Source organism: Gadus morhua, chromosome 3 (assembly GCF_902167405.1).
Source record: "Gadus morhua chromosome 3, gadMor3.0, whole genome shotgun sequence".
Lineage (NCBI taxonomy): Eukaryota > Metazoa > Chordata > Actinopteri > Gadiformes > Gadidae > Gadus > Gadus morhua.
Window position 1 is genome coordinate 22,159,702 of NC_044050.1, and position 25,721 is coordinate 22,185,422.

At 47.7% G+C, this 25,721-nt stretch overlaps 1 protein-coding gene across 8 annotated transcripts; it reads left to right on the top strand.

Annotated features, from left to right (window-relative positions):
- The first annotated feature begins 625 nt into the window (after nt 1-625).
- LOC115540075 (CSC1-like protein 2) lies at nt 626-25,534 on the top strand. 8 transcript variants are annotated; one of them, XM_030351059.1, is made up of 26 exons: nt 626-938; nt 3,270-3,491; nt 4,122-4,201; nt 5,366-5,404; nt 5,823-5,861; nt 6,825-6,915; nt 7,343-7,380; nt 7,873-8,015; nt 9,834-9,885; nt 10,571-10,679; nt 11,067-11,137; nt 11,971-12,051; nt 12,401-12,524; nt 13,826-13,959; nt 14,294-14,431; nt 16,282-16,435; nt 17,155-17,261; nt 17,341-17,427; nt 18,113-18,178; nt 18,739-18,901; nt 19,244-19,349; nt 19,630-19,797; nt 21,263-21,378; nt 21,499-21,582; nt 22,006-22,161; nt 23,308-25,534. In XM_030351059.1, exons 2-26 carry the CDS (start codon nt 3,297-3,299, stop codon nt 23,323-23,325), a joined length of 2,559 nt encoding a protein of 852 aa, XP_030206919.1. In that variant the 5' UTR covers nt 626-938; nt 3,270-3,296; the 3' UTR covers nt 23,326-25,534. The 8 variants fall into 8 exon arrangements, with proteins under 8 accessions (XP_030206919.1, XP_030206923.1, XP_030206924.1 ...); XM_030351063.1 differs by having other exon boundaries at nt 22,009-22,161; XM_030351061.1 differs by lacking the exon at nt 626-938 and adding an exon at nt 1,024-1,267.
- The last annotated feature ends 187 nt before the right edge of the window (nt 25,535-25,721 follow it).

Sequence of the window (25,721 nt, forward strand, 5' to 3'; positions counted from 1 at the left end):
CAACATGCACGTGTGCATTGTAACAAAAACAAAAATAAAACATAAGATCTCCGGTGGGTCTTTCTTTTCTTGATAGTAACATTAATTCTAAACAGCATATTACACAGTAGCCTATAATAGGAAATGCTCAAAGGTAAATCAGCATCATTTAACACTGACTGTAGCTTTTTATGGGTAAAGAAGCAACGGTGAAGGACCGTACTAAACGCCCTATCCATTGTATGGGTCTGTAAAATGCTAATCAAATCAATTAAATGTATTTATTAAGCACCTTTAATAAAAAGGTAAATGGTTGGGGGGATATCTTACGTTTTATGTATGTTTTTTTCATGCCTGTCTACGCTTCAATCTCATGCATATTGCAGAAAATATGCAACAGCGCCCCCTGGGGTCACACTTTTCGGTGGGTCGAGAGAAGAAATAGTGCATCCTCATTGTACCCAGCACTTCTGAAAATGCACATGCTGTGCATGTTTACATTGTTTACTCCATTTAGACTTTTGAAAACCTCCCTTTGTACTACAGCACTCACCGCATTTACTGCAGGAAATGCATTTTCTAGTTAGGACTATTACTGTGAAAATCTTACGGAAGTGTCTCTGTGCGGCCCCCTAGCGGAGCTCCGGGGAAGTACAGCACTATGGGCTTCAGCAGCCGAGCACCGGCCAGTCTATTCCCGGAGCGCTTTCCTCCATTTTCCCATTACCGCTAATTCACACACACCGAGGCGGACGCAGTAATCGGTTAATTCTCGGCAGGCTGTTCAGTCTCTCTAACCCTCTTTTTGACGAGCGCATGAATTGCTTTTGTCCGAAGCGTCCGATGGATTGGCATCCAGACTTTACCGGGGCGGTGGATTTGTGAGGATTTATCTATTTTGTGGATATTTCCTTTGCGGCAAGTGAAGACGAGAAGGGGAGATCCATAAGGGTTTTTAGGTAAATAGGGTACCGTGTGGGGTGTTGTGTAGCGGCGTGGATGCGTGTTCATGTTGCGCAGCGGGACGAAGGAGAAGCCGTATTTACACGGGCCTGTCACGCCTTGCGCTCCGCGCCTCCTAGCTCCGCCTAGCTCCTCCGAGCGCCCTGCTCTCCATCCGCTGGCCTTCACCTTCACCAGCCAAATGCCCCAAACCCAACTCGTCTATATGGGCGCTGATTACTGGATGTTTTGATGAATGTAATGTGCAGTGAGTGTTCATCCTGAACGCAGCTGTTCACACGTACAGCTTTGTTCATCCCAGCGGACCTCCTGGAGCACACTGGTGGTTAGTCCATCACCGGCCTCAGCCTTAATATTCTTAATGTTAATACATTTTATGACTGGGTGTGCTCCTTATCCTTAATAATAATATGAATGCCGAGCCTTCTCCATAGCTTAAATAATATTAACGGAGTATGAATCATATTTCAGTGGATTGGTGGGGCCTTGATGTTAGTCTGAAGAGTTTTGTAGAAACGATCACGTGACTGTTCTGGTCCTCGATAGATTCTCTAGACCTCTACCAGGTCCTCTTTTTCTGTATCCATGATACAGGCCCTCTAGTTCTCTACGCGGTCCTCTTGTCCTCTGTAGATTATACAGGTCCTCCATTCCTCTACCAGGTTCTCTACTCCACTGTAGATGACCATACAGGTCCTCTAGGTTCATCAATACAGCACTCGCCCTCTTCAGAACATTGTGATTAGGGATGTTGTTTTGGTCCATCCAAACCACCAACTAACTAACCCTAACCCAAAGCGACACCTACTATCACACATGGTCAGAGTTGACCACTTGTGGAGATGGATGGTTAAATGTTTCAATTCATTGAATGCAAGGCAGCTGAGATGTAGTCAGCTGTAGCCTGGATTTGAACAAAGGCCGGCTAAAGTTTTTAGACATGTGACCCCAATTTTTGTTTATAAAGACCAAAACATCTTATCTGTACTGTCTAACCCCTACCTGCTCCTTAATGACCTTTCTTTGTACTGTCCAACTCCTACCTGCTCCTTAACGACCTGTCTCTTTACTATCTAACCCCTACCCGCTCCTTAATGACCCGTCTATGTACTGTCTAACCCCTACCTGCTCCAAATGACCTTTCTCTGTGCTGTCTTTCCACTACCTGTCCATGTTGCTGTATTCACTGTCAAAGCCCTACCTGCTATTGACCAGACTTTGATAAAGTATAGGTTATATACTCAGATTTGACACAAAAAGCGGCATGTTGACTGATTTCTGGGGTTGTTTGTAGTTGAAGATATGAGGCCTAAAAAAATAAAGTTTGGTTCCTGTCTGTTGTCAGTTGAGGTCATGGGCAGGTAGGGAATTTATTTTATTTTTTCCAGTGGCAGCGAATGATAGGTAGGTTGTTTTCATTTAAAAACGAGAGAATGCGCTCATCCTTGTACAGAATGAAGAGGTGCTTTACAAAAACGTAATTATAGTTTGCATCAAAACTTTGCTTTTTTTTTTTTTTTTTTTTTTCAAGATCATAAAATAATTTGGGTCGCACATAAATTGACAGGGTCGGTTGTAAACCTTCGGAATTTTTTTATAGGCCCGATATTGTGGTGTTGGCATCTCTTCATTAGCATCTGGTTGCAAGAGATAAGAGCTAGTTGTGTTCCGATAGTCTGCTACTGGGAACCAGCCTATAGCAGGATGACGCACTGCTTGAGTAAGTTCTGTATCTGCGGACAACACCCAACTGGCATTAACCCTAGATAGCTAGAGTTAGCTCTAGTTATCCAATGACAACTAGTGTCAGCTTTGTTAGCCCAGACGTATCAATGTTCTATCTAATATCTCAGGATCTAACCATGTTTCTCCTTGCTTATTGTCGTATTGGCAACTTAGGGATGGTTTGAGTTAAATAGGAGAGCACAGCACTGCCAGGGTGAGGGGTACAATTCCCACTAGAAGAGCAAGGCATTAACAAGGTCTGTATAACCTGGCATAGCCTAGCATACACTTCATAACATTGCTATAGCTTAGTTTACATTCTGTAGTCCGTCCGCCCGTTTCAACAGATGGACAAAGAGAAAGAGAGGGATGAAGGAGGAAGTAAAGAGCCACATAGTAGGGGGTGGAGGAGGGTGACTGGTTAGTTGGTCGAGGCTGTTGACAATCCTTATGTGTAGTGGCTATGTACTGTTGTACCATTGGCTGTGGAAGCCATGGATTTGATTGGTTTAGGACGACTTCATGGTCTCCATCAGCAGACGGAAGAGATGTCTCCAATGTTTCGTTGACCTTCTCCTCACTGCTCCTCCTCCTCCATGCAGATCTTCCAGGAGGATGTGGATCTGAGGATGCTCAGAGTGCTGATCGTAACCATGGTGATGTTTGGGGCGGGGCAGGCGTGCAAGGCGGGCCAGGAGAACTGTTCTGTGAACAACGATGCCAAGGACTACTGCTACTCGGCCCGTATTCGCAGCACGGTCCTGCAGGGCCTGCCCTTCGGGGGCGTGCCCACCGTCCTGGCGCTGGACTTCATGTGCTTCCTGGTGAGTCCTCATTGGCTGGAGACCGAGATGGGTCCTCTCTCATTACTCACCAACACCAACCACTTATAACCTAACCACCATCACATGTCTGAGTCTAAAACTACTATTACTACTATAACCTACCTACCATCACATGTCTTATTCTACCACTATATAACTACGGAACCATAACCACCATCACATGTCTGAGTCTAGAATATAACTACTATCACTATGGTGTTATAACAACCACACACTAACCATCTGACCTTCAAACAAATTAATTATGGTACTTTAACTACATTCCTCTACTTTATCACAGTTAAAGTCGGTCCTTCATCACAGCTACAGTCTGTCTTTCATCAGAGCTACAGTTTGTCCTTCATCACAGCTACAGTCTGTCCTTCATCACAGCTACAGTCTGTCCTTTATCACAGTCTGTAGGAAGTAGCTTGTGAGCCTGTAGTTCCATCCCCTGTAGGTCAAACGGAGTCTGTTCTATGTAGTTGTTCGTAGTAAAGCTTAGGAAGGAGAGATCCATACAGGACACTTTCTGCACTAGTAAAAACTCATTCTAGTTTAATTCCTTGCCTATGGGCAAGGCAGCTAGTGGTTTAAAACAATGTTTATGATTTATGTCTGTGTGTCCAGGTTCTCCTATTTGTCTTCTCCATCCTGCGGAAGGTTGCCTGGGACTATGGACGGCTGGCCCTGGTCACTGACGCAGACAGGTACACGCTAGGCTACGCTACGTTACCCTAGGCAACATGCGCTAGGCTACGTGGAACTATAATATAAATGCCTCATGTATGTTTTTAGCAGCTGTAATTTTTTGTTTATTTTTAGTTCAGGCCTCAGTTATTGTGTGTGTGTGTGTGTGTGTGTGTGTGTGTGTGTGTGTGTGTGTGTGTGTGTGTGTGTGTGTGTGTGTGTGTGTGTGTGTGTGTGTGTGTGTGTGTGTGTGCGCGCGCGCGCGGGGGGGGCTAGTCTCTCCCTGACGGTTGGCGTTAGCTGGCTGTTTCCGAGTGAACCACAGAGCTCACACCTCTGAGCCCAGCGCTGGCACTCCCCGGTGACAGCCAATGCCTTGCTGTTGCCAAGCAACCAAGAACATCCCATGAAAATGGCCTTATGGGGCTAATGCTAATGGATCTGTGCTGGTTCTGTGTGTTAGCTTAGCAGAGAAAACTGGAAACTGTGTAGCATCAGACAGGTGATTGGTTCAGTTTGTTAGCATCATACAGATACCATGGTATGTGTGTTAGCATAGCACAGTTAGGTAGTTCTGTTTTTAGCATAAAAGAGCCAGATTGCTCTGTGTGTGTTAGCGTAATACAGCTAGCTGGTTCTGTGGGATACCGTCAGACTGCTAGGTGTGACTGTGTGTTACTGTAGCAACGTTAGCTGTTTCTGTGTTGTTGTAGCAACGCTAGCTGGTATTGCGGTCAATATTATCTGAACTCAGTCGTACAGGACTCAGCCTGTCGACTCAAAGCCTGGGAACAGCTTTACTTTGAGACAAACCAGTTTTACACCATACAGTATTAAACACTAGAGCAGTGGTTCTCACACAGTAGCGTATATTGTATAGTATATGTTCATACAGGAAGGCATGTGTTTATACAGTGGAGTATGTGTTTTGTACAATAAAATATGCGTTTTATACAGTATTGTATGTGTTTATACAGTGGAGTATGTGTTTATACATTAGTCTACACAAGGTCTGTTAGCTTTAATCAGATTATTCTGTTATGTTTGTATTTAATCATATATGAATTCGTCAATGTTTGTATTTATTAAATAATTAATGAATGAATGGGATTATTAATAGGTGAGTCTGTGTATTAATGGATGAATGTATTATTAATGAGTGAATTCATGTATTTATGTTGAAGATGGAAGAAGCGTTTCAGCGAACTACACGATCAGGGATAGTATGTCAGCTTTTATTTTAATTTCTGCTTCTAACCGACCTGCTGCAACTAACGCCGGCATCAAACCTGCGCATCAAATGCGTGTGTGCATGGGTGACTTGTGTGTGCGGGCGCGCTTGTGTGTGGGTCTTGTGTGTTCTAATTCGGGCCGCTGGTGGCAGCGTTTGGTTTTGAAAGCTGGGTTAGTTTTTTTGGCCTGGGTTTGGTTGTTAAACCTGTTGACCTGGTGTACCGCACAACTAACCGTCTCTGCTGAGTTCTTCCTCTGGTGACTAATGCTGCTGTAACTCTGTCCTTCCTCTATGTATATATCTATATAGATATGTATCTATATACGGTAGATATGTATCTATATACCTATATATTTGTATTGTGTAAATTATGTGAAATTGAACATTCATCCTCATTCCAAACCCAGCCGGAGGAGAGACAGAGATGACTATGAGCCGATGAAGAGGTAACGTGTGTCTAGCTGTGCTGCCCCTGGTGGTGATGTGAGGGAACAACACATTAGAGCAGCGTTTTCAGCCTGCGGCTCTAAAGGGCAACAATAAACAAACTAACAATATTTTAGGCCTGTTTGGACGAAGTTAAGAACCCACGAGTAAGAAAAGCATGAAGGACCGAAGAGGCGAGATAGCTCTATGTTTTAGCTTAGATGCAGTTAGCTTGGGTTAGCTTGGAGAGAGACTGCTTTGAAGGGATACACTGATATAACTGTGAATTGGATAGATTCAGACGAGTAGTTTTATTCCAAAGTCAATTGCCAACAGATATCTCGGTGTAACCTTTAAGTCTTAGCTTGATGAGAGGTGTGTTTAACTTGAAGAGAATTCGATTTGAGATAGTTTGTTTGTAGAGCGCTAGCTTCAATTATAAGCATTGACAGAGCTATCTTGGGGAGAGTTAGCTTGGAGAGAGCTAGCTACAAATAGAACCATGGACAGAGTTAGCTTTTAGAGAGCTAGCTTGGAGAGAGCTAGCTACAAATAGAACCATGGGCAGAGTTAGCTTGGAGAGAGCTAGCTTGGAGAGAGCTAGTAGCTACTAATAGAGCCATGGACAGAGTTGGCTTGGAGGGAGCTAGCTGGGATTAGAGTTAGCCTTAAGTGTTCCCCTGTGTTGTGTCCTTGTCGTTAGTTAACACAGTGGAAGTGTGCCGTGACGTAGAACAACCTATAGTATGTTTCGTGTTCGTGTTGTTAGACATTGATAACCACACGCCGCAACCAACGTCTGCTGCTGAGGATCCTGGGAAATGAAGTTTACAGGAAGTTGCTGGCGTTTACCCTGAAATACATGTAGTTGTCTTTTACAGAACACAGGCACGCACACACACACCCACACCCACACTCACTGCACACAGTACTAAAGGATGATTGGTCCTGATGCTGCGTGCCTCTCGTCTCATCCTCTCCAGTGTTGCCTCGGCGATGCACTCGGAGACACCGGACCGCTACGAACGGCTCACCTCCGTCTCCAGCTCAGTAGACTTCGACCAGCGAGACAATGTAATACACACACACACACACACACACACACACACACACACACACACACACACACACACACACACACACACACACACACACACACACACACACACACACACACACACTCTAATCCTATGCTGGTTTAGCCCCCTTGACCGAACCCCTCATCCTGTTAAACCCTCCTCCTTCACTCCCCTCCCCCTGCCCTTTGTCATGGACAAAACATGTTACGGACATCACATCTTATAAATTTCACATGTGATGGACACGACATGCTAGACATAACGAGTAACGGACGACAACATTTATCACACTGATATGTTACAGGCTCAAAATGTTACAGAATGTGACATAACATGTATCGGGCACAACATGTTACAAACCAATCATGTAACAGACAAAACATGTAACAGACACAACACGTAACAGACATTATTTTTCACAGGGCTTCTGCTCCTGGCTGACGGCCATCTTCAGAATAAAGTAAGTTTGTCTCATCTTTAGGCACCCTGTACAACTCTGGAAAGTTTCATGAAAAGCGACAGCGGTTTTAGCTGCTTATGTGTTTTTTGAGAAAAAATATTCTTAATGCTACTAACTTACAAGAGGTTGCCTTGCACCTTGGCCCCCTAATAAAGCCACTAGTAGCATTTATCGGGGGCCAAGCCTAAAACCGACCATTAAGACCTTTTTAGTTCGTTTATGGTCGACAACGCTGGAGTAGCCTCAGCTTGGGTCTGGTGATGTCGGTAAAAACTGAAGCGCTTCAGTAGTTCAGGCCACTGTAGCGTCTCCACGGTGGCCTGTACCGGCCCCTTACAGGCCTCCGTAGCGTGTCCTACTCCACGTGCGTGGAGGGGAGGGGCCAGAGGTGTGTGAGGCCTGCTGACTGGATGACGGTTTTAAAAGGGCAGAGTTTGAAGAGCAACAACCTCCGGTAGTCTTGAGTCACGTGTGATGTCACTTCCTGTGCAGGGACGAGGAGATCCGGGAGAAGTGTGGGGAGGACGCGGTGCACTACCTGTCCTTCCAGCGCCACATCATCGGGCTGCTGGTGGTGGTGGGCGTGCTGTCGGTGGGAATCGTACTACCGGTCAACTTCTCTGGAGACCTGCTGGGTGAGTCTGACCAGTAGAGACCAGTAAAGACCTGCTGGGTGAGTCTGACCAGTAGAGACCAGTAAAGACCTGCTGGGTGAGTCTAACCAGTAGAGACCAGTAAAGCCCTGCTGGGTGAGTCTGACCAGTAGAGACCAGTAAAGACCTGCTGGGTGAGTCTGACCAGTAGAGACCAGTAAAGACCTGCTGGGTGAGTCTGACCAGTAGAGACCAGTAAAGACCTGCTGGGTGAGTCTGACCAGTAGAGGCCAGTTTAAGACAGAATAGTGGCGATAATAGGGACCAGTAAAGCTCAGTAGAGACAAGTAGAGGCGGGTACGACTGTGTGGAGAAACAATGATGTCACAGGGCTCTTCCTTTGTCCCATTGGTCCTCTGTGTCCAGTCAGAATTATCACTAAAGAAGGATTCCTCACCGGAGGGGCGCCAAAAGCCCCGTCCAAGGAAGGTAACCCGACTAGACTAGAGCCCTCGTTTCTGTCTGTGTTTGACGGTAGCACCAGACTGTGGAGACCCTAGGTCAGTGTTTACTGGTGTTTGTACCCGACACCGCGACCATGTATACACAGCCACTCAACTGAATGTGTTCAGGTCTCCCGTTTGGTGTAACGAGCTCCCTGTCACCACACGTGCTGCCTTCGTAGTTTTAGTGAAGATCACCAACCCTGCTTTCGATCATGGTGACTGACCAGTAGAGTTCTGCTGGGTGAGTCTGACCAGTAGAGACCAGTAAAGACCTGCTGGGTGAGTCGGACCAGTAGAGACCAGTATAGACCTGCTGGGTGAGTGGGACCAGTAGAGACCAGTATAGACCTGCTGGGTGAGTCGGACCAGTAGGGGCCAGTAAAGACCTGCTGGGTGAGTCGGACCAGTAGAGACCAGTAAAGACCTGCTGGGTGTGTCGGACCAGTAGGGGCCAGTAAAGACCTGCTGGGTGTGTCGGACCAGTAGGGGCCAGTAAAGACCTGCTGGGTGTGTCGGACCAGTAGAGACCTGCTGGGTGAGTCTGACCAGTAGAGACCAGTAGAGACCTGCTGGGTGAGTCTGACCAGTAGAGACCAGTAGAGACCTGCTGGGTGAGTCAGACCAGTAGGGGCCAGTAGAAGACAGGAGAGTGGAGACATTAGAGCTCAGTAGAGACGGGTACAGACCAGAAAAGGACAGTAGAAATCGAGCGTCCAGAGGAGGTCGCTTCAGACCAGTGGATGTAAAAGGGACCAGTAGAGGCCAGTAGAGGTCATTAGAGACCATAAGTCGTCAGTACAGTAGAGGTAGCAGTGAAGGTCAGTAGAGGGAGGTGTAATCCTAGCTACACCCTCCAATGTGTACCTGATGTATCCTAGGAGACGGTTAGAGGCTGGATCCTACGAAACCGTCCTCTCCGGTGATGATCAGGGAAATCCTGTGTTGTGATTGGCTGTCCAGCCCGACTGTGTTGAGAAGCAATGATGTCACAGGGCTCTTCCTTTGTCCCATTGGTCCTCTGTGTCCAGTCAGAATTATCACTAAAGAAGGATTCCTCATCGGAGGGGCGCCAAAAGCCCCGTCCAAGGAAGGTAACCCGACTAGACTAGAGCCCTCGTGTCTGTCTGTGTTTGACGGTAGCACCAGACTGTGGAGACCCTAGGTCAGTGTTTACTGGTGTTTGTACCCGACACCACGACCATGTATACACAGCCACTCAACTGAATGTGTTCAGGTCTCCCGTTTGGTGTAACGAGCTCCCTGTCACCACACGTGTTGCCTTCGTAGATGTGCTGAGGCAGCTTGTGTCCTGTGGATGCCTTCTCCCCATTCATTCCCATTTGACTTCCAACAGAAAACAACGCCTACAGCTTTGGAAGGACCACGATCGCCAACCTGAAGTCTGGGTAAGCGCCTAGATATATATCTCTGTCTATTCTTCTCTATCGATCCCTCTACCAGAACTTGCTGGTTTAGTAGTCTAATTCCTATCTGAAACACCAACCTTATTACAAGTTACTAGTTACTAACTAGTGCTTGATGTCTCCTTGGGACCAACCTTATTACTAGTTACAAGTTACTAAGTGGTGCTTGATGTCTCCTTAGGGCCAACCTTATTCCTAGTTACTAGTTACTAACTAGTAGTTGATGTCTCTTCAGGACCAACCGTATTCCTAGTTACTAGTTACTAACTAGTGCTTGATGTCTGCTCAGGACCAACCTCATTCCTAGTTACTAGTGACTAACTAGTGCTTGATGTCTGCTCAGGACCAACCTTACTCCTAGTTACTAGTGACTAACTAGTGCTTGATGTCTCCTCAGGACCAACCTTATTACTAGTTACTAGTGACTAACTAGTGCTTGATGTCTGCTCAGGACCAACCTTACTCCTAGTTACTAGTGACTAACTAGTGCTTGATGTCTGCTCAGGACCAACCTTACTCCTAGTTACTAGTGACTAACTAGTGCTTGATGTCTGCTCAGGACCAACCTTACTCCTAGTTACTAGTGACTAACTAGTGCTTGATGTCTGCTCAGGACCAGCCTTATTCCTAGTTACTAGTGACTAACTAGTGCTTGATGTCTCTTCAGGACCAACCTGCTGTGGCTCCACACGTCGTTCGCCTTCATGTATCTGCTGCTGACCGTCTACAGCATGAGGAGACACACGTCCAAGATGCACTACAAAGAGGATGACCTGGTGGGTAATACTGCAGTACTACAGCACAGTACTACAGTACTGTAGAGACAGTACAGCGGAATACACAGAGCTACTAGTCAGCACACCATACTAAAATAGATATGAATGTTAACTAGATATGAATGGGAACTAGATATGAATATGAACTGGATATGAATATGAACTGGATATGAATATGAGCTGGATATGATTATAAACTGGAAATTAATATGAATATGAACTAGGATATGAATATGAATATGAACTGGATATGAATAATTGGAAATTATTATGTGTATGAAGTATGATATGAATGTGAATTTGAAATGAAGATAAGGCAGATATGATTATTAACTGGATGTGATGAAATCCACGATTCATGATGACGTCATCTGATGTATCCTGCAGGTGAAACGCACTTTATTTATCAACGGGATATCCAAGTACGCAGAAGAGAGCCAGATCAAGCAGCACTTTGAGTGAGTGGGCACCTTCTGGAGGAGAAGTGTGGAACCAGGTCTTCTGAACTCTCTGTTGCTCATTTAGTTACACAATATACTGTAGGAACAATACACACCCAATATGCTAATACATATTATACAGTAAGAACTGTATAATTAGTAAGTAATTCTACAGTCCTAAATGTTCAAAAGTTAAAGGGGACATATTATGAAAAACACTTTTCCTGGGATTTGGGGTGTTGTTTTGGGTCTCTGGTGCTCCCACACGCATATCCCCAACTACGAGTCCTTACTTGTTGTGAAAGTGCCAGAGACGTCAGACGCAGTCTTTATGATTCATAATATCATCCAAGGCGCACAAAGCTTTTGGCCGTGATATTATATATAATATTATATAAATACCCATAAATAATAAAATTATTATTATTATATTATATGATATATATATAAAGCTCAGTCCGCAAACAGCAACAATCCCTTCTCCTCCATGCTTTGGTTCAGTCTGACAGCTCATTGGTCAATGGGCAGCAGCTCATTTGCATTAAAGCTACAGACACCAGAAACAGCGCATTCAGAAGGGACTGAAACAAAGGGGAATAGCGGTAGGCGAGATTTTTTTTCCTCAAAGCTATTTCCAGCAAACAGCTTCAAAAACATGCTTTCTGGAAATCAAATACTATGTTTACTTGTTGGGAAAACACCATAATATGTCTCCTTTAAACACTTTCTGAACCTGAAGTTTACCCAATGAACATATTTGCCATCTCCACGTAGAGTAGTGTTATTGTGTTGAGAAGTACGGTAGTTGTACCGCTGTCCCCAGGCTGACCAAGGGTTCTGTTGGTTTCCAGACAAGCGTATGAGAACTGCACGGTTCTGGAGGCCCGGATCTGCTACAACGTGGCCAAACTCATGTCTCTCAATGCTGAACGGTACTACAACTCCCATCATGCATCTGGTCTTCAGCCATCACACGCATACAGTCTGGGTATCGAAATGGATGACGGATGAATGATGGATGGATGATATATGATGTCGGGTCAGATGATGGAGGGAGGATGGATGGATGGATGGCTGGATGGATGGATGGATGGATGGATGGATGGCTGGATGGCTGGATGGCTGGATGAACACAGTAATTATAATTGAAGAATGCATGCTCAAAGTGCCTGTGTAGTGGGTTGTTCACTGTGTGCGCTTGTGCCTGTGTGTGTGTGTCTGCGTGATTGCGTGTGTATGTGTGTGCGTGTGTTTGTGTGTGTGCGCGTGTGGTGTGTGTAGGAAGAAGACGGAGAGAAGTAAGAAGTTCTTCACAGACCTGATGGCCAAGGAGCACATGCCCACCATGATCAACCCCAAGCCCTGTGGACACCTGTGCTGCTGCGCCATCACGGGCTGTGAGGAGGTACGCACACACACAGCCATGTATACACACACATGCACACACACGCACACACATATATACAGAAGAACACACATACACGCTTACAAACACACAAATCAGGGGGGAGAAGGAATGGAGGAGGGGGGAGTGTGTGTGTGTGTGTGTGTGTGTGTGTGTGTGTGTGTGTGTGTGTGTGTGTGTGTGTGTGTGTGTGTGTGTGTGTGTGTGTGTGTGTGTGTGTGTGTGTGTGTGTGTGTGTGTGTCCATCAGGAGGAGGTATAAGTGTGTATGTGTATGTGTGAGTGTGTGTCCATCTGGAGGAGGTATAAGTGTGTGTGTGTGTGTGTGTGTGTGTGTCCATCAGGAGGAGGTATAAGTGTGTGTGTGTGTGTGTTAGGGGTGAAACGGATCAGTGTGTCCACGGTTCGGTTCAGATAACCGTTTCGGGCCTCGGTTTCGGATACGGTTCGGATTAGGATCATGTCCATGGTAGTAAAAAGGCAGACTTTTTTTTGACGGAGGGTTTGGGGGAGAAACACAAAAATGAATGAGACCCACAGGCTATTTGCAATGTGTTAATTGACTGCAATCAGACAACTTGCAAGGCTTTTTTGTGCAATAAATGTTCCCCTAAATGCATTTGAAAACATGGTGCACTGAGTGTAACATGTAAGGGATAACGGCCGACGAGGCTTAGAACTCTGGCGACGAGCGCAGCATGAAGCCAGAGTTGCCTCTACCTGTCCATTATTTCCATCGAACCGGTCGACCTCGAAGGCCGTTATCCCGCTTATCACCCGTTTGTATTTATCTCCCGTATATTTAGAATATAATTGTATCAATTACTTTCTTTAAATTTAGGAATCGTGCGCTTGAACTTCAGAAAACAACCTTACAGCTACCTCATTGGCTCGGGCAGCACTGGAGAGAATGCATTCCGCTGGGTCCTAAACACCCTTTGTATCGGACGTAGGCTACAGTAGGCAAAATACGCTATATAAGGCAATGCCTTCATGAAACCGAAATCCGCGGATCTCCAGAATGCTCCGAACTGTGGTAAACGAACCGAACGGATTCGGATACAATTCGAATCCGCTGCAGGCCTAGTGTGTGTGTGTGTCCATCAGGAGGAGGTATAATTGTGTGTGTGTGTGTGTGTGTGTGTGTGTGTGTGTGTGTGTGTGTGTGTGTGTGTGTGTGTGTCCATCAGAAGGAGGTATACGTGTGTGTGTGTGTGTGTGTGTGTGTGTGTGTGTGTGTGTGTGTGTGTCCATCAGAAGGAGGTATAAGTGTGTGTGTGTGTGTGTGTGTGTTTCCTGCAGGAGGAGGCGGTGAGCTACTACACCAAGAGGGAGTCCAAGCTGAAGGAGGAGTACAGGAAGGAGAAGGAGAAGGTCAACACCAAGCCTCTGGGCATGGCCTTCGTCACGTTCCAGAACGAAGCCATGACCGCCATGTGAGTACCCGCTATAACATGACCATAACATGAAGCCATGTGAGTACCCGCTATAACATGACCATAACATGACCATAGCATGACGCCATGTGAGTACCCGCTATAACATGACCATAACATGACCATAACATGACGCCATCTGAGTACCCGCTATAACATGACCATATCATGACAACCATGTGAGTACCCATTATAACATGACCTCCATGTCAGCACTCCCCATAAACTGACCCCCATGTTAGTCCTCCCAATAACCTTACCTCCATGTTAACCCTCACCATAACCTGACCGCTATGTTAGCCCTCACTATAACACGAGGGCCGTGTGTGCGCAGCATCCTGAAGGACTTCAACGCGTGTCAGGTCCAGGGCTGCCACTGCCGCCAGGAGCCGCGCTCCTCCACCTCCAGCGAGAGCCTCCACGTGTACAACTGGAGCGTCAGCTACGCCCCGGACCCCCAGAACGTCCGCTGGTACGGCCCCCGCAGTACCCCGTTATCAGTCCCTGGTTAATACTTACTGTGTTCTGGTTAATACTGTGTTAACTGGTTAATACTGTGTTAACTGGTTAATACTGTGTTCTCCTGGTTAATACTGTGTTCTCCTGGTTAATACTGTGTTAACTGGTTAATACTGTGTTATCCTGTTTAATACTGTGTTCTCCTGGTTAATACTGTGTTAAAACTGGTTAATACTGTGTTATCCTGTTTAATACTGTGTTCTCCTGGTTAATACTGTGTTAAAACTGGTTAATACTGTGTTCTCCTGGTTAATACTGTGTTAAAACTGGTTAATACTGTGTTATCCTGTTTAATTATCTGTTTTCCTGGTAAATGCTGTGTTGTGTTCTACTGGTTAATACTGTGTTCTACTGGTGAATACTGTGTTCTACTGGTGAATACTGTGTTCTACTGGTGAACACTGTGTTCTACTGCTGAACACTGTGTTCTACTGGTGAACACTGTGTTCTACTGGTGAACACTGTGTTCTACTGCTGAACACTGTGTTCTACTGGTGAACACTGTGTTCTACTGGTGAACACTGTGTTCTACTGGTGAACACTGTGTTCTACTGGTGAACACTGTGTTCTACTGGTGAACACTGTGTTCTACTGGTGAACACTGTGTTCTACTGGTGAACACTGTGTTCTACTGCTGAACACTGTGTTCTACTGGTGAACACTGTGTTCTACTGGTGAACACTGTGTTCTACTGGTGAACACTGTGTTCTACTGGTGAACACTGTGTTATCCTGGTGAACAGTAGCCGCGTTTACATGGCACATCTGATCCGCATAGATTTCTATGCGGCATAGATCTGTTCCTAAAATGTGATCCGAATGTACTGTATACATGGCAGTACCAAAAGTGTCCGTTCTGTCTCTCGCGCACACCTGACACGTCTCTGGACCGGCGGCGACATAATGGATGTCTTATCACTATCGGGGATTTTAAATTTGATTTTAATGAAAGCAAAGCAGGAGGGAGCTTTTCTCTGCCTGCTCCTTCAATTAAGAAGGAGGACGACAGCGCAGCAATGTCAATTTCTCGTCAGATCTTTATATTTACCCTAAGCTCCGCCACAAACAAGAGGAATTTGGATGCGAGTCCGCAGCCAAGACTGGTGGGAGAGAGTGGTCTTACGGGAATTTAGTGACCAGGAATCCTCGAAGGTCCGATTGCGAACTACTGCAGCTGCCATCTCTCTAAGTTAAGAAGTATTTTAACGTTCAGCCTGCAAAAGTACTAGTAGTAGCCTACTCATTTACATTTATCTCGGACGAGCGCGGACACTACGATACGCGAACACGTCATTAATAAACACCCATGTGTCCCGTCGCTTAGCAACCAGACACGCTTACCGGACTACCTTTACAGAGTGATAACAAAGACGTGAATCAGGCAATAAATCCACTTTCCTTGACAGCGGTGAAGTTCGGTGTGCTTAAAAGTACCGACGGAGCTCAGTGGACCAATTGCGAACTACTGCGGCTGCACTAAGTTAAACCCCAATCTATGCGCAATAAGTGTATACATGGCGATTTAAAACGGACTACACCACCTCTTCTATTCGGCATAGAATCTATGCCGAACAGATAATTGTATTACGAATGAGGCGTATACATGACCATTTTCTATGCCGCATAGAAATCTATGCGGCATAGATGTGTCCATGTAAACGCGGCTACTGTGTTCTACTGGTTAACACTATGTTCTACTTGTTAATACTGTGTTATCCTGGTTAACACTGTTCTACTTGTTAATACTGTGTTCTACTGGTTAATTCTTTGTTCCACCGGTTAACACTGTGTATGTGGTTTCCAGGGAACATCTTTCTCTAGGGGGGATCTCTTGGTGGATCCGCTGCTTCATCATAAACTGCATCCTCTTCCTCCTCCTCTTCTTCCTCACCACCCCCGCAATAATTATCTCCACCATGGACAAGTTCAACGTCACGAAACCAGTCGAGTACCTCAACGTAAGCGCCCCTCTAGCTGTCTAGCCCCTCGCCCTATAACCCCAGCCCTATAGCCCCTCGCCCTATAACCCTAGCCCTATAACCCTAGCCCTATAACCTAGCCCTACAACTTAGCCCTATAACCCTAGCCCTATAGCCCCTCGCCCTATAACCTTAGCCCTATAACCCCAGCCCTACAACCTAGCCTTATAACCCTAGCCCTATAACCCCAGCCCTATAACCCTAGCCCTATAACCCTAACCCTATAACCCTAGCCCTATAACTTAGCCCTATAACCCTAGCCCTACAACCCGAGACCTATAGCCCTAGAACTATAACCTAGACCTATTGCCATAGCCCTATAACTCTAGACCAATGACCTTTAGCCATATTGCCCTATAACCCTTGACCTATAGCATAGCCCTAGCCATATAACCCTAGACCTATAACCCTGGCCCTATAACCCTAGCCCTATGACCCCTAGGCCATATAGCCCTATGAACCTAGACCTATGACCTTTAGCCATATTTCCCTATAACCCTAGACCTATAGCATAGCCCTAGCCAGATACGCCTAAACCTACTCCTATAACCCCTATATTCATGTTATTATAATGTTATTGGATGTGATGACAGTATTATTGTCATGTTATTATCATGATATCCATGTTACATATTGTTGGATGTTCCAACAGTATAGTGTGGTGTTATTCTCATGTTCTCCACGTGGTTCCGTTCCAGAACCCCATCGTGACCCAGTTCTTCCCCACCCTGCTCCTCTGGGCGTTCTCCGCCCTGCTCCCCACCATCGTCTACTACTCCGCCTTCTTCGAAGCCCATTGGACCAGGTACGGGCCAATCCGCTGCCAGACAGCCAGCCAGCAGGGGGCGGGTGACCCCAGAGTGACCCTGTGCTTCCTCCCTCAGGTCGGGGGAGAACAGAACCACCATGCACAAGTGTTACACCTTCCTCATCTTCATGGTCCTTCTGCTGCCCTCCCTAGGGCTCAGCAGGTAGGGGTTCTTGTCTCCTCTCCTCTCCTCTCTCCTCCTCTCCTCTCCTCTCCTCTCCTCTCTCCTCCTCTCCTCTCTCCTCTCTCCTCCTCTCCTCTCTCCCTCTCTCCTCCTCTCCTCTCCTCCCTTCTCTCCCTCTCTCCTCCTCTCCTCCCTTCTCTCCCTCTCTCCTCCTCTCCTCCCTTCTCTTCCTCTCTCCTCCTCTCCCTCTCTCCTCCTCTCCTCTCCTCGCTTCTCTTCCTCTCTCCTCCTCTCCTCTCTCCTCCTCTCCTCTCCTCCCTTCTCTTCCTCTCTCCTCCTCTCCTCTCCTCCCTCCTCTTCCTCTCTCCTCCTCTCCTCTCCTCCCTTCTCTTCCTCTCTCCCTCTCTCCTCCTCTCCTCTCTCCCCTCTTTTCCTCTCTCCCCCTCTTCTCTCCTCCCTTCTCTCCACTCTCCTCCCCTTTGTTATGTGTGAGGAGCATTGTGTGTGTTCTCTCTCCTCACCGTGTGTGTGTTTCTGTGTGTGTGTGTGTGTTGTTGTGTGTGTGTGTGTGGTGTATGTGTGTTCTTTTCCTCTCTCCTCACAATGTGTGTTTGTTTGTTCTCTTCCTCTATCCTCACCTGTGTGTGTGTGTGTGTGTGTGTGTGTGTGTGTGTGTGTGTGTGTGTGTGTTCTCTCTCCTCACCATGTGTCTCGTTCTCCTCAGCCTGGATGTGTTTTTCCGCTGGCTGTTTGATAGGAAGTTCCTGGCCGATGCCACCGTCAGGTTTGAGTAAGTTCTGGAAACTCTTCACCTCAGACCATCATAACCAGACCCCCCCTGCTGGGTCAGGATGACCCGTACCTGACGGTGACGTGTGTGTGTCGGGCTGTTGTGTCAAGTGTGTATAGATGTGTTGCCTGAGGTGTGACACGTGTGTTGCCTAACGCTTGACTTGTGTGTAGGTGTGTTGCCTGACATGTGACGTGTGTGTAGGGGTTGTTGAATGACGTGTGTGTTGCCTGACATGTGACGTGTGTGTAGGGGTTGTTGAATGACGTGTGTGTTGCCTGACATGTGACGTGTGTGTAGGGGTTGTTGAATGACGTGTGTGTTGCCTGACATGTGACGTGTGTGTAGGGGTGTTGCCTGGCATGTGACGTGTGTGTTGCCTAACGCTTGACTTGTGTGTTGGTATGTTAACTGACGTGGGACGTGTGTGTTGCCTAACGCTTGACTTGTGTGTTGGTATGTTGCCTGACGTGGGACGTGTGTGTGTGACGTGACGTGTGTGTCGCCTGACTTGTGACACGTGTGTAACGTGTGTGGCCTAACGTGTGTCGTGTGTGTAGGTGTGTGTTCCTGCCTGACAACGGGGCGTTCTTCGTGAACTACGTGATTGCGTCAGCGTTCATTGGTAACGCCATGGACCTGCTGCGCATACCGGGCCTCCTGATGTACATGATCCGCCTTCTGATGGCCCGCTCGGCCGCCGACCGCCGCAACGTCAAGAGAGTAGGGGGCTCTCTCTCTCTCTCTCTCTCTCTCTCTCTCTCTCTCTCTCTCTCTCTCTCTCTCTCTCTCTCTCTCTCTCTCTCTCTCTCTCTCTCTCTCTCTCTCTACGTCTCTTTCTTTCTCTCCGTCTCTCTCTCTCTCTCTCTTTCTCCGCCTCTCTCTCTTCCGCTGTCTCTCTACAACTTCTTTCTTTCTTTCTTTCTTTCTTTCTCTCCCTCTCTCTTTCTACGTCTCTCTCTCTCTCTCTTTCTCCGCCTCTCTCAATTCCGCTGTCTCTCTACTACTTCACTATGTCTCTCTCTAAATCTCTCTCTGACCACCTCTCTATGACTCTCTCCCCAGCACCAGGCCTATGAGTTTCAGTTTGGGGCAGCGTACGCCTGGATGATGAACGTCTTCACCGTGGTGATGGCCTACAGCATCACCTGCCCCATCATAGTCCCCTTCGGTAAGAGAGTACCTGTTACAGCACATATAACATGACATATAACATGACATATATAGTAGCGAGAAGTAGTGAATATATAATACAGCAGCACTACAGTATAATACAGCAGTACTGCAGCATAATACAGCAGTGCGGCGCCATTATACTGCAGTATAATACAGCAGTACTACGGTAAACATGATACTGCATTAAAATTCAGTAGTACTACAGCGGTACTATAGTATAACACAGCAGTACCACAGTATAATCCAGTATACTACAGCAGTACTGCGTCCCTCAGGTCTCATGTACATGCTGCTGAAGCATCTGGTGGACCGCTACAACATGTACTACGCCTACCTGCCCTCCAAGCTGGACAAGAAGATCCACTCCAGCGCCGTCACCCAGGTGGTGGCCGCGCCCATCCTCTGCCTCTTCTGGCTGCTCTTCTTCTCCACCGTCCGCACAGGTAGGTCCTACAGGTGTAGAGGTAGGTCCTACAGGTGTACAGGTAGGTCCTACAGGTGTAGAGGTAGGTCCTACAGGTGTACAGGTAGGTCCTACAGGTGTAGAGGTAGGTCCTACAGGTGTAGAGGTAGGTCCTCCAGGTGTAGAGGTAGGTCCTCCAGGTCTAGAGGTAGGTCCTCCAGGTGTAGAGGTAGGTCCTCCAGGTCTAGAGGTAGGTCCTACAGGTGTAGAGGTAGGTCCTCCAGGTGTAGAGGTAGGTCCTACAGGTGTAGAGGTAGGTCCTCCAGGTGTAGAGGTAGGTCCTACAGGTGTAGAGGTAGGTCCTACAGGTGTAGAGGTAGGTCCTCCAGGTGTAGAGGTAGGTCCTCCAGGTGTAGAGGTAGGTCCTACAGGTGTAGAGGTAGGTCCTACAAGTGTAGAGGTAGGTCCTCCAGGTCTAGAGGTAGGTCCTACAGGTGTAGAGGTAGGTCCTACAGGTGTAGAGGTAGGTCCTACAAGTGTAGTGGTAGGTCCTCCAGGTCTAGAGGTAGGTCCTACAGGTGTAGAGGTAGGTCCTACAGGTGTAGAGGTAGGTCCTACAGGTCTAGAGGTAGGTCCTACAGGTGTATAGGTAGGGCCCCCAGGTCTAGAGGTAGGTCATACAGGTGTAGAGGTAGGTCCTCCAGGTGTAGAGGTAGGTCCTACAGGTGTAGAGGTAGGTCCTACAGGTCTAGAGGTAGGTCCTACAGGTGTAGAGGGAGGTCCTACAGGTGTAGAGGTAGGTCCTACAGGTCTAGAGGTAGGTCATACAGGTGTAGAGGTAGGTCCTCCAGGTCTAGAGGTAGGTCCTACAGGTGTAGAGGTAGGTCCTCCAGGTGTAGAGGTAGGTCCTACAGGTGTAGAGGTAGGTCCTCCAGGTGTAGAGGTAGGTCCTACAGGTGTAGAGGTAGGTCCTCTAGGTGTAGAGGTAGGTCCTACAGGTGTAGAGGTAGGTCCTACAGGTGTAGAGGTAGGTCCTCCAGGTGTAGAGGTAGGTCCTCCAGGTGTAGAGGTAGGTCCTACAGGTCTAGAGGTAGGTCCTCCAGGTCTAGAGGTAGGTCCTACAGGTGTAGAGGTAGGTCCTACAGGTCTAGAGGTAGGTCCTCCAGGTCTAGAGGTAGGTCCTCCAGGTGTAGAGGTAGGTCCTCCAGGTCTAGAGGTCCTCCAGGTCTAGAGGTAGGTCCTACAGGTCTAGAGGTAGGTCATACAGGTGTAGAGGTAGGTCCTCCAGGTCTAGAGGTAGGCCCAGTGCCCTAGGTCTTGAGGTAGGTCCCCCCAGGGCTCCAGGTGCCTGGGTTTAGCGGTAGGCCCCGGGCCCTGGGTTTAAAGGAAGGGGTCAGGGATTGAAGCAAAGGGTACGGGTTCTCAGTCACCCGACACGATGTGATGCTGGTTCTGAACTGCTGTATCGCCGTGGTTACACGCTAAGCTGCCGCTAACCTCTGCAGGTTTCGTGACGCCCACCTCCATGTTCACCCTGGTGGTCCTGATCGTCACCATCGTGGTCTGTCTGTCCCACGTTTGCTTCGGGCACTTCAAGTACCTCAGTGCCCACAACTACAAGGTAGCCCTCTTACCGCTGCCGCACACACCGGCCTCCGTCAGTCAATGAATGAGTACAGGGGTCTGACTCTGCCTCTCCCCCCCCCCCCCCCCCCCCCCCCCCCCCCCACCACCACCTCAGATCGACACGAAGGAGAGTGAAGTGGACGTGGTGGAGAACGGCCGTCCAGCGAGACCCACCTCGTCTCCATCCAGTAAAGCTCAGGTGAGGAACGGCGAATCAGGAAGGACAGGTCTCACCTGGTTGGCCTGGTGTCTCACCTGGTCTCACCTGGTCTACCAAGTCTCACCTGGTCTCACCTGGTTGGCCTGGTGTCACCTGGTGTACCAAGTCTCACCTGGCCTCACCTGGTTGGCCTGGTGTCACCTGGTATACCAAGTCTCACCTGGTCTCACCTGGTTGGCCTGGTCTCACCTGGTATACCAAGTCTCACCTGGTTGGCCTGGTGTCACCTGGTCTCACCTGGTTGGCCTGGTGTCACCTGGTCTAGCAAGTCTCACCTGGTCTTAGTCCTTCAAGACCTGGTCCTTGGGAATTATTTAGAAGGGTTCCTAAAAGGTTGTCTGTTCTACAAGTTGAGCTTAAACCCCTGGACGTGTGTGTGTGTGCGTGTGTGTGCGTGTGCAGCAGCAGATGTACATCGCCCACGTGCTGCAGGAGGAGGGAGGCGTGGGAGTTGCCGAGGAGGACCGCAGCTCCTCCCAGGATGAGGAGCTGATGAACGGGGGGAACATCAACGAGGCCGACTTCCTGTCCGGGGAGGACAGCCTCATCGCCAACGAGGTCCGCCAATAGCAGCAGCCACTGAGGACGAGGGGGCGGGGCCACGGGGGGAGAGAGAGAGAGGGGGGGAGAGAGAGAGAGAGAGAGAGAGAGAGAGAGAGAGAGAGAGAAGGGGGGTAGTGAGAGAGGGGATGTGAAGCTCACTCTCTCATCTGATCTCTACATGACCTCCTCCGCGCTCCGTCTCCGTATCACAAACATTATATAGACACTACAGCACTGGTACACACACACACACTTTTACACACACACACACACACACACAAACACACCAAACACATACTTTCACACACACACACACACACACACACACACACTCTCTTCACACACTCTTACACACAAACACAGAAACGCACACACACACTTTTACCCGAATACACCCTTACAAATCACAGACACACACTGTACATACATACACGCACTCTTTTACTTACTGACACACACACACACTATGCTACTTGCCACAAACACACTCTGTTACAGTCTCTCTCCAGTGCCCCACAGAACACACCCCTCTTCGGAAGCATTGTAACTCATTAGCATGATAGGCCCCTCCCCCTCAACGCTGTACATAACCACGAGCCAGAGATTGTTTTGTTTGTTTTGCCCGGGGGTCGGAGGTCAGGGGTCAGGCTTGTTGCTTCATGCGTTGCCAGGTAAACCGAGGTCAGAACTTGTGATCCTAGAAGAGACTAAAACAAGCCCCTCCTCCTCCAGACACTTGGCCCTCCCACATCTCCCAGAAGGCATTGCATCCCGATTTGCTTCTTGGTCTCAAAAAGCCCCGCCCACACGCTTCCTGCTGAAGTCACTGTGGTTCAGTGGCCGGTCAACCGGCTCCTCTCTGAGAGAGAGAAAGAGAGAAAGAGAGAGAGTGAGAGAGAGAGATAGAGGGAAGGGAGAGCGAGAGAGATACCTCTTTGATCCAACTGGAGATGCTGTCCTGTGATTGGAGGAGCCCAGCCAATCCCATGTGTCTCTGTCCTGCGTGTGAAGGATCAACATGTCATATCGTTCACATTGACCTGTTAGAGCTAAGACCCGTCGTTAGATGAACCATAAACTACACAGGGAATAGGTTCATTTATAAAAGGCTCACAACCTCTGAGAATCCTTAATCCTTAATCCTTAATCCACTCACTTCAGGCAACAACCGATGTCTGAAACTCCCCAGACCTCCATTTGGGAACAAAGCTGGGAGGTGAGGCTAGCACGTTCCCACTGGAAGAATGTGACTACAGGACCTGGTCATGGCGGCCTTCATTCATTCACCCGGCGGCCATCTTGGTTCAAAGTGCTCTGGTACTCCTCTGTGAATGAGACCCACAGGGTTTTAGTTCCCCTAGTAGAATCAGAACACCTCTGGTTTCACCTTGTTTGCACTCTTATTGTTGAAAATGCTTACTCGAGTATAGAAAAGCCTTTTTTAGAAGGGCTATGTTCCACGTGTCCTCCCCTATAACTGCAGAGCAGATAGCAGAACTCTGTTGGCGGGAATGCTAAGAGCTGGGGCTTACCCTCTCCCTAAACTAGTCTTTAACACCTTGATCCACTTCTACACAAGATCCATCTTCACCCAAAGGTTTAGGAATCCAGAAGTTTGATCCTCTGGAGGTTTAGAGGTGAACCTCCAGATGTTTAGAGAACAACCTCTGGATGTTAAGAGGTGGAGCTCCAGATGTTTAGAGGTGAACCTCCAGATTTTTAGAGAACAACCTCTGGATGTTAAGAGGTGGAGCTCCAGGTGTTCAGAGGTGAACCTCCAGATGTTTAGAGGTGAACCTCCAGATGTTCTAGAGGTGAACCTCCAGATGTTCTAGAGGTGAACCTCCAGATGTTCTAGAGGTGAACCTCCAGATGTTCAGAGGTGAACCTCCAGATGTTTAAAGGTGAACTTCCAGATGGTGGAACCCTTAATGTTTTGAGGAGAAACGCTGGGTCTTAGAGAACCAATGACCTAGCTCGGCCCATCAGCGGCGATGTCAGAGTGTTATCAAAGTAGTGATGAGGTCGGTCATGGATGGGGGAGTGGTGTTGTTGGGCGGGTTTATGTAAATGAGCGGGGTGGGTTGTGAGCTGATCTCGGGTTTGCCGTGGTAACTGCTGTTGCTTAGTTTGAGCCCTTTCTTGGCTTCTCCTGCTGTAGTTACCATGGTAACACTTTCTCCTCCTGAATGACTTGGCTACTGACGTAGTGGGGATGGGAGCCCGGGTGGGGTTATGTAAATGAGTTACTTACACTGAACAATGCAGATGAGATGCTAAATGTGAACGGCTGGTTTTTCAGATCATTGCAATAAAAACGCTTCTAGCAACTCATTCTCTTAGAGCAGCCGCCCCAGTCAGTCTCAGGTGTGTTTACATCACTTTGTCCTCAAGTCCGTCTGTAGCGTTTTGTCTTACGTGTGGCTGTTTGATACGGAGCTAGACTATGAAAGCTGTAGCCACGCCCCCCCACCACGGTCCAATACGTGTAATAAAGTGAAACTACGTTGGGGAGCGCTGGGAAACTGCTTCTGAGAAGCCTCCCTCCCGCAGAGCGTGGCTACACGCTGGAGGATGGAGCGCTCCTGTGTCAAACCTTTTCTATTCCACGTCGTCTGAAACCGCCTTGGCACACCGGTGCTGGTCTGGACCGGTCTAGTCTAGTCGCTGGGTGGTTGGTTAGAGGGTGTGGTCCGACTACTGGGCGGGCGGTACTATATATATTGGTGGGTTGCCCCCTGGAGGCGTAACGCGGTACTGCGTGAAGGGGCGTGGACATATTTTGTAAAGCTATGTTGAACAGTGTTTGATACCGAACATGTGTTGATGAAATGTTGATAGCTGTTGTAACATGTAATATACTGACCGGTTTCTCTTAGTCCTTTTTTTTATTGTCGCTTAAGATATTTAATTTATGAACAGAATGTGAACTTAAAGATGAATTAGTGTGAAACATAATGGGATAGGGAACTATTGGCTTAAAGCTTGGGGTTGGATGTGAATAAAACACCATGTATATACAGCCATCAGACTGCACTGTTGCTCATACTAACATGTCCTAGAGATGTAGTCCATGTCTCCAACACTGGGGGCGCTGTGTATGAATATAGCGCCACCCTAACCCTTTGGCTTTCTACTCCACAGTCTGAGACTAACCCTTACCATGACCCCTGACCTTAACCCTGATCCCAACCCTGTCCCTACCCTGATCCCTGACCCTGAACCCTGACTTTAACCATGACCCAAACCCTGACCCCTGACACCGACCCTGAACCCTGACCTAAATCTACATCCTGTTCATTATTGACTCGATCCTTTAGGGAGCACAGCGACACATCATCAACGTTTTCTTGATCAATAAAGTTGGCGCTCATCCTTCAAAATGTTATTGAGTGTTTTGTTGGATCACAACTCAATGATGTAAATCTGTAATGATATTATATTAATATTAGATTACTATATAAGAAATCTATTCTCAGCTAGATCATATCACTGTATAGCTATAACTACATAATATATTTACCTTTACCTATATGCACCTTATTCTACATCATGTATAAACCTTATTCTATATC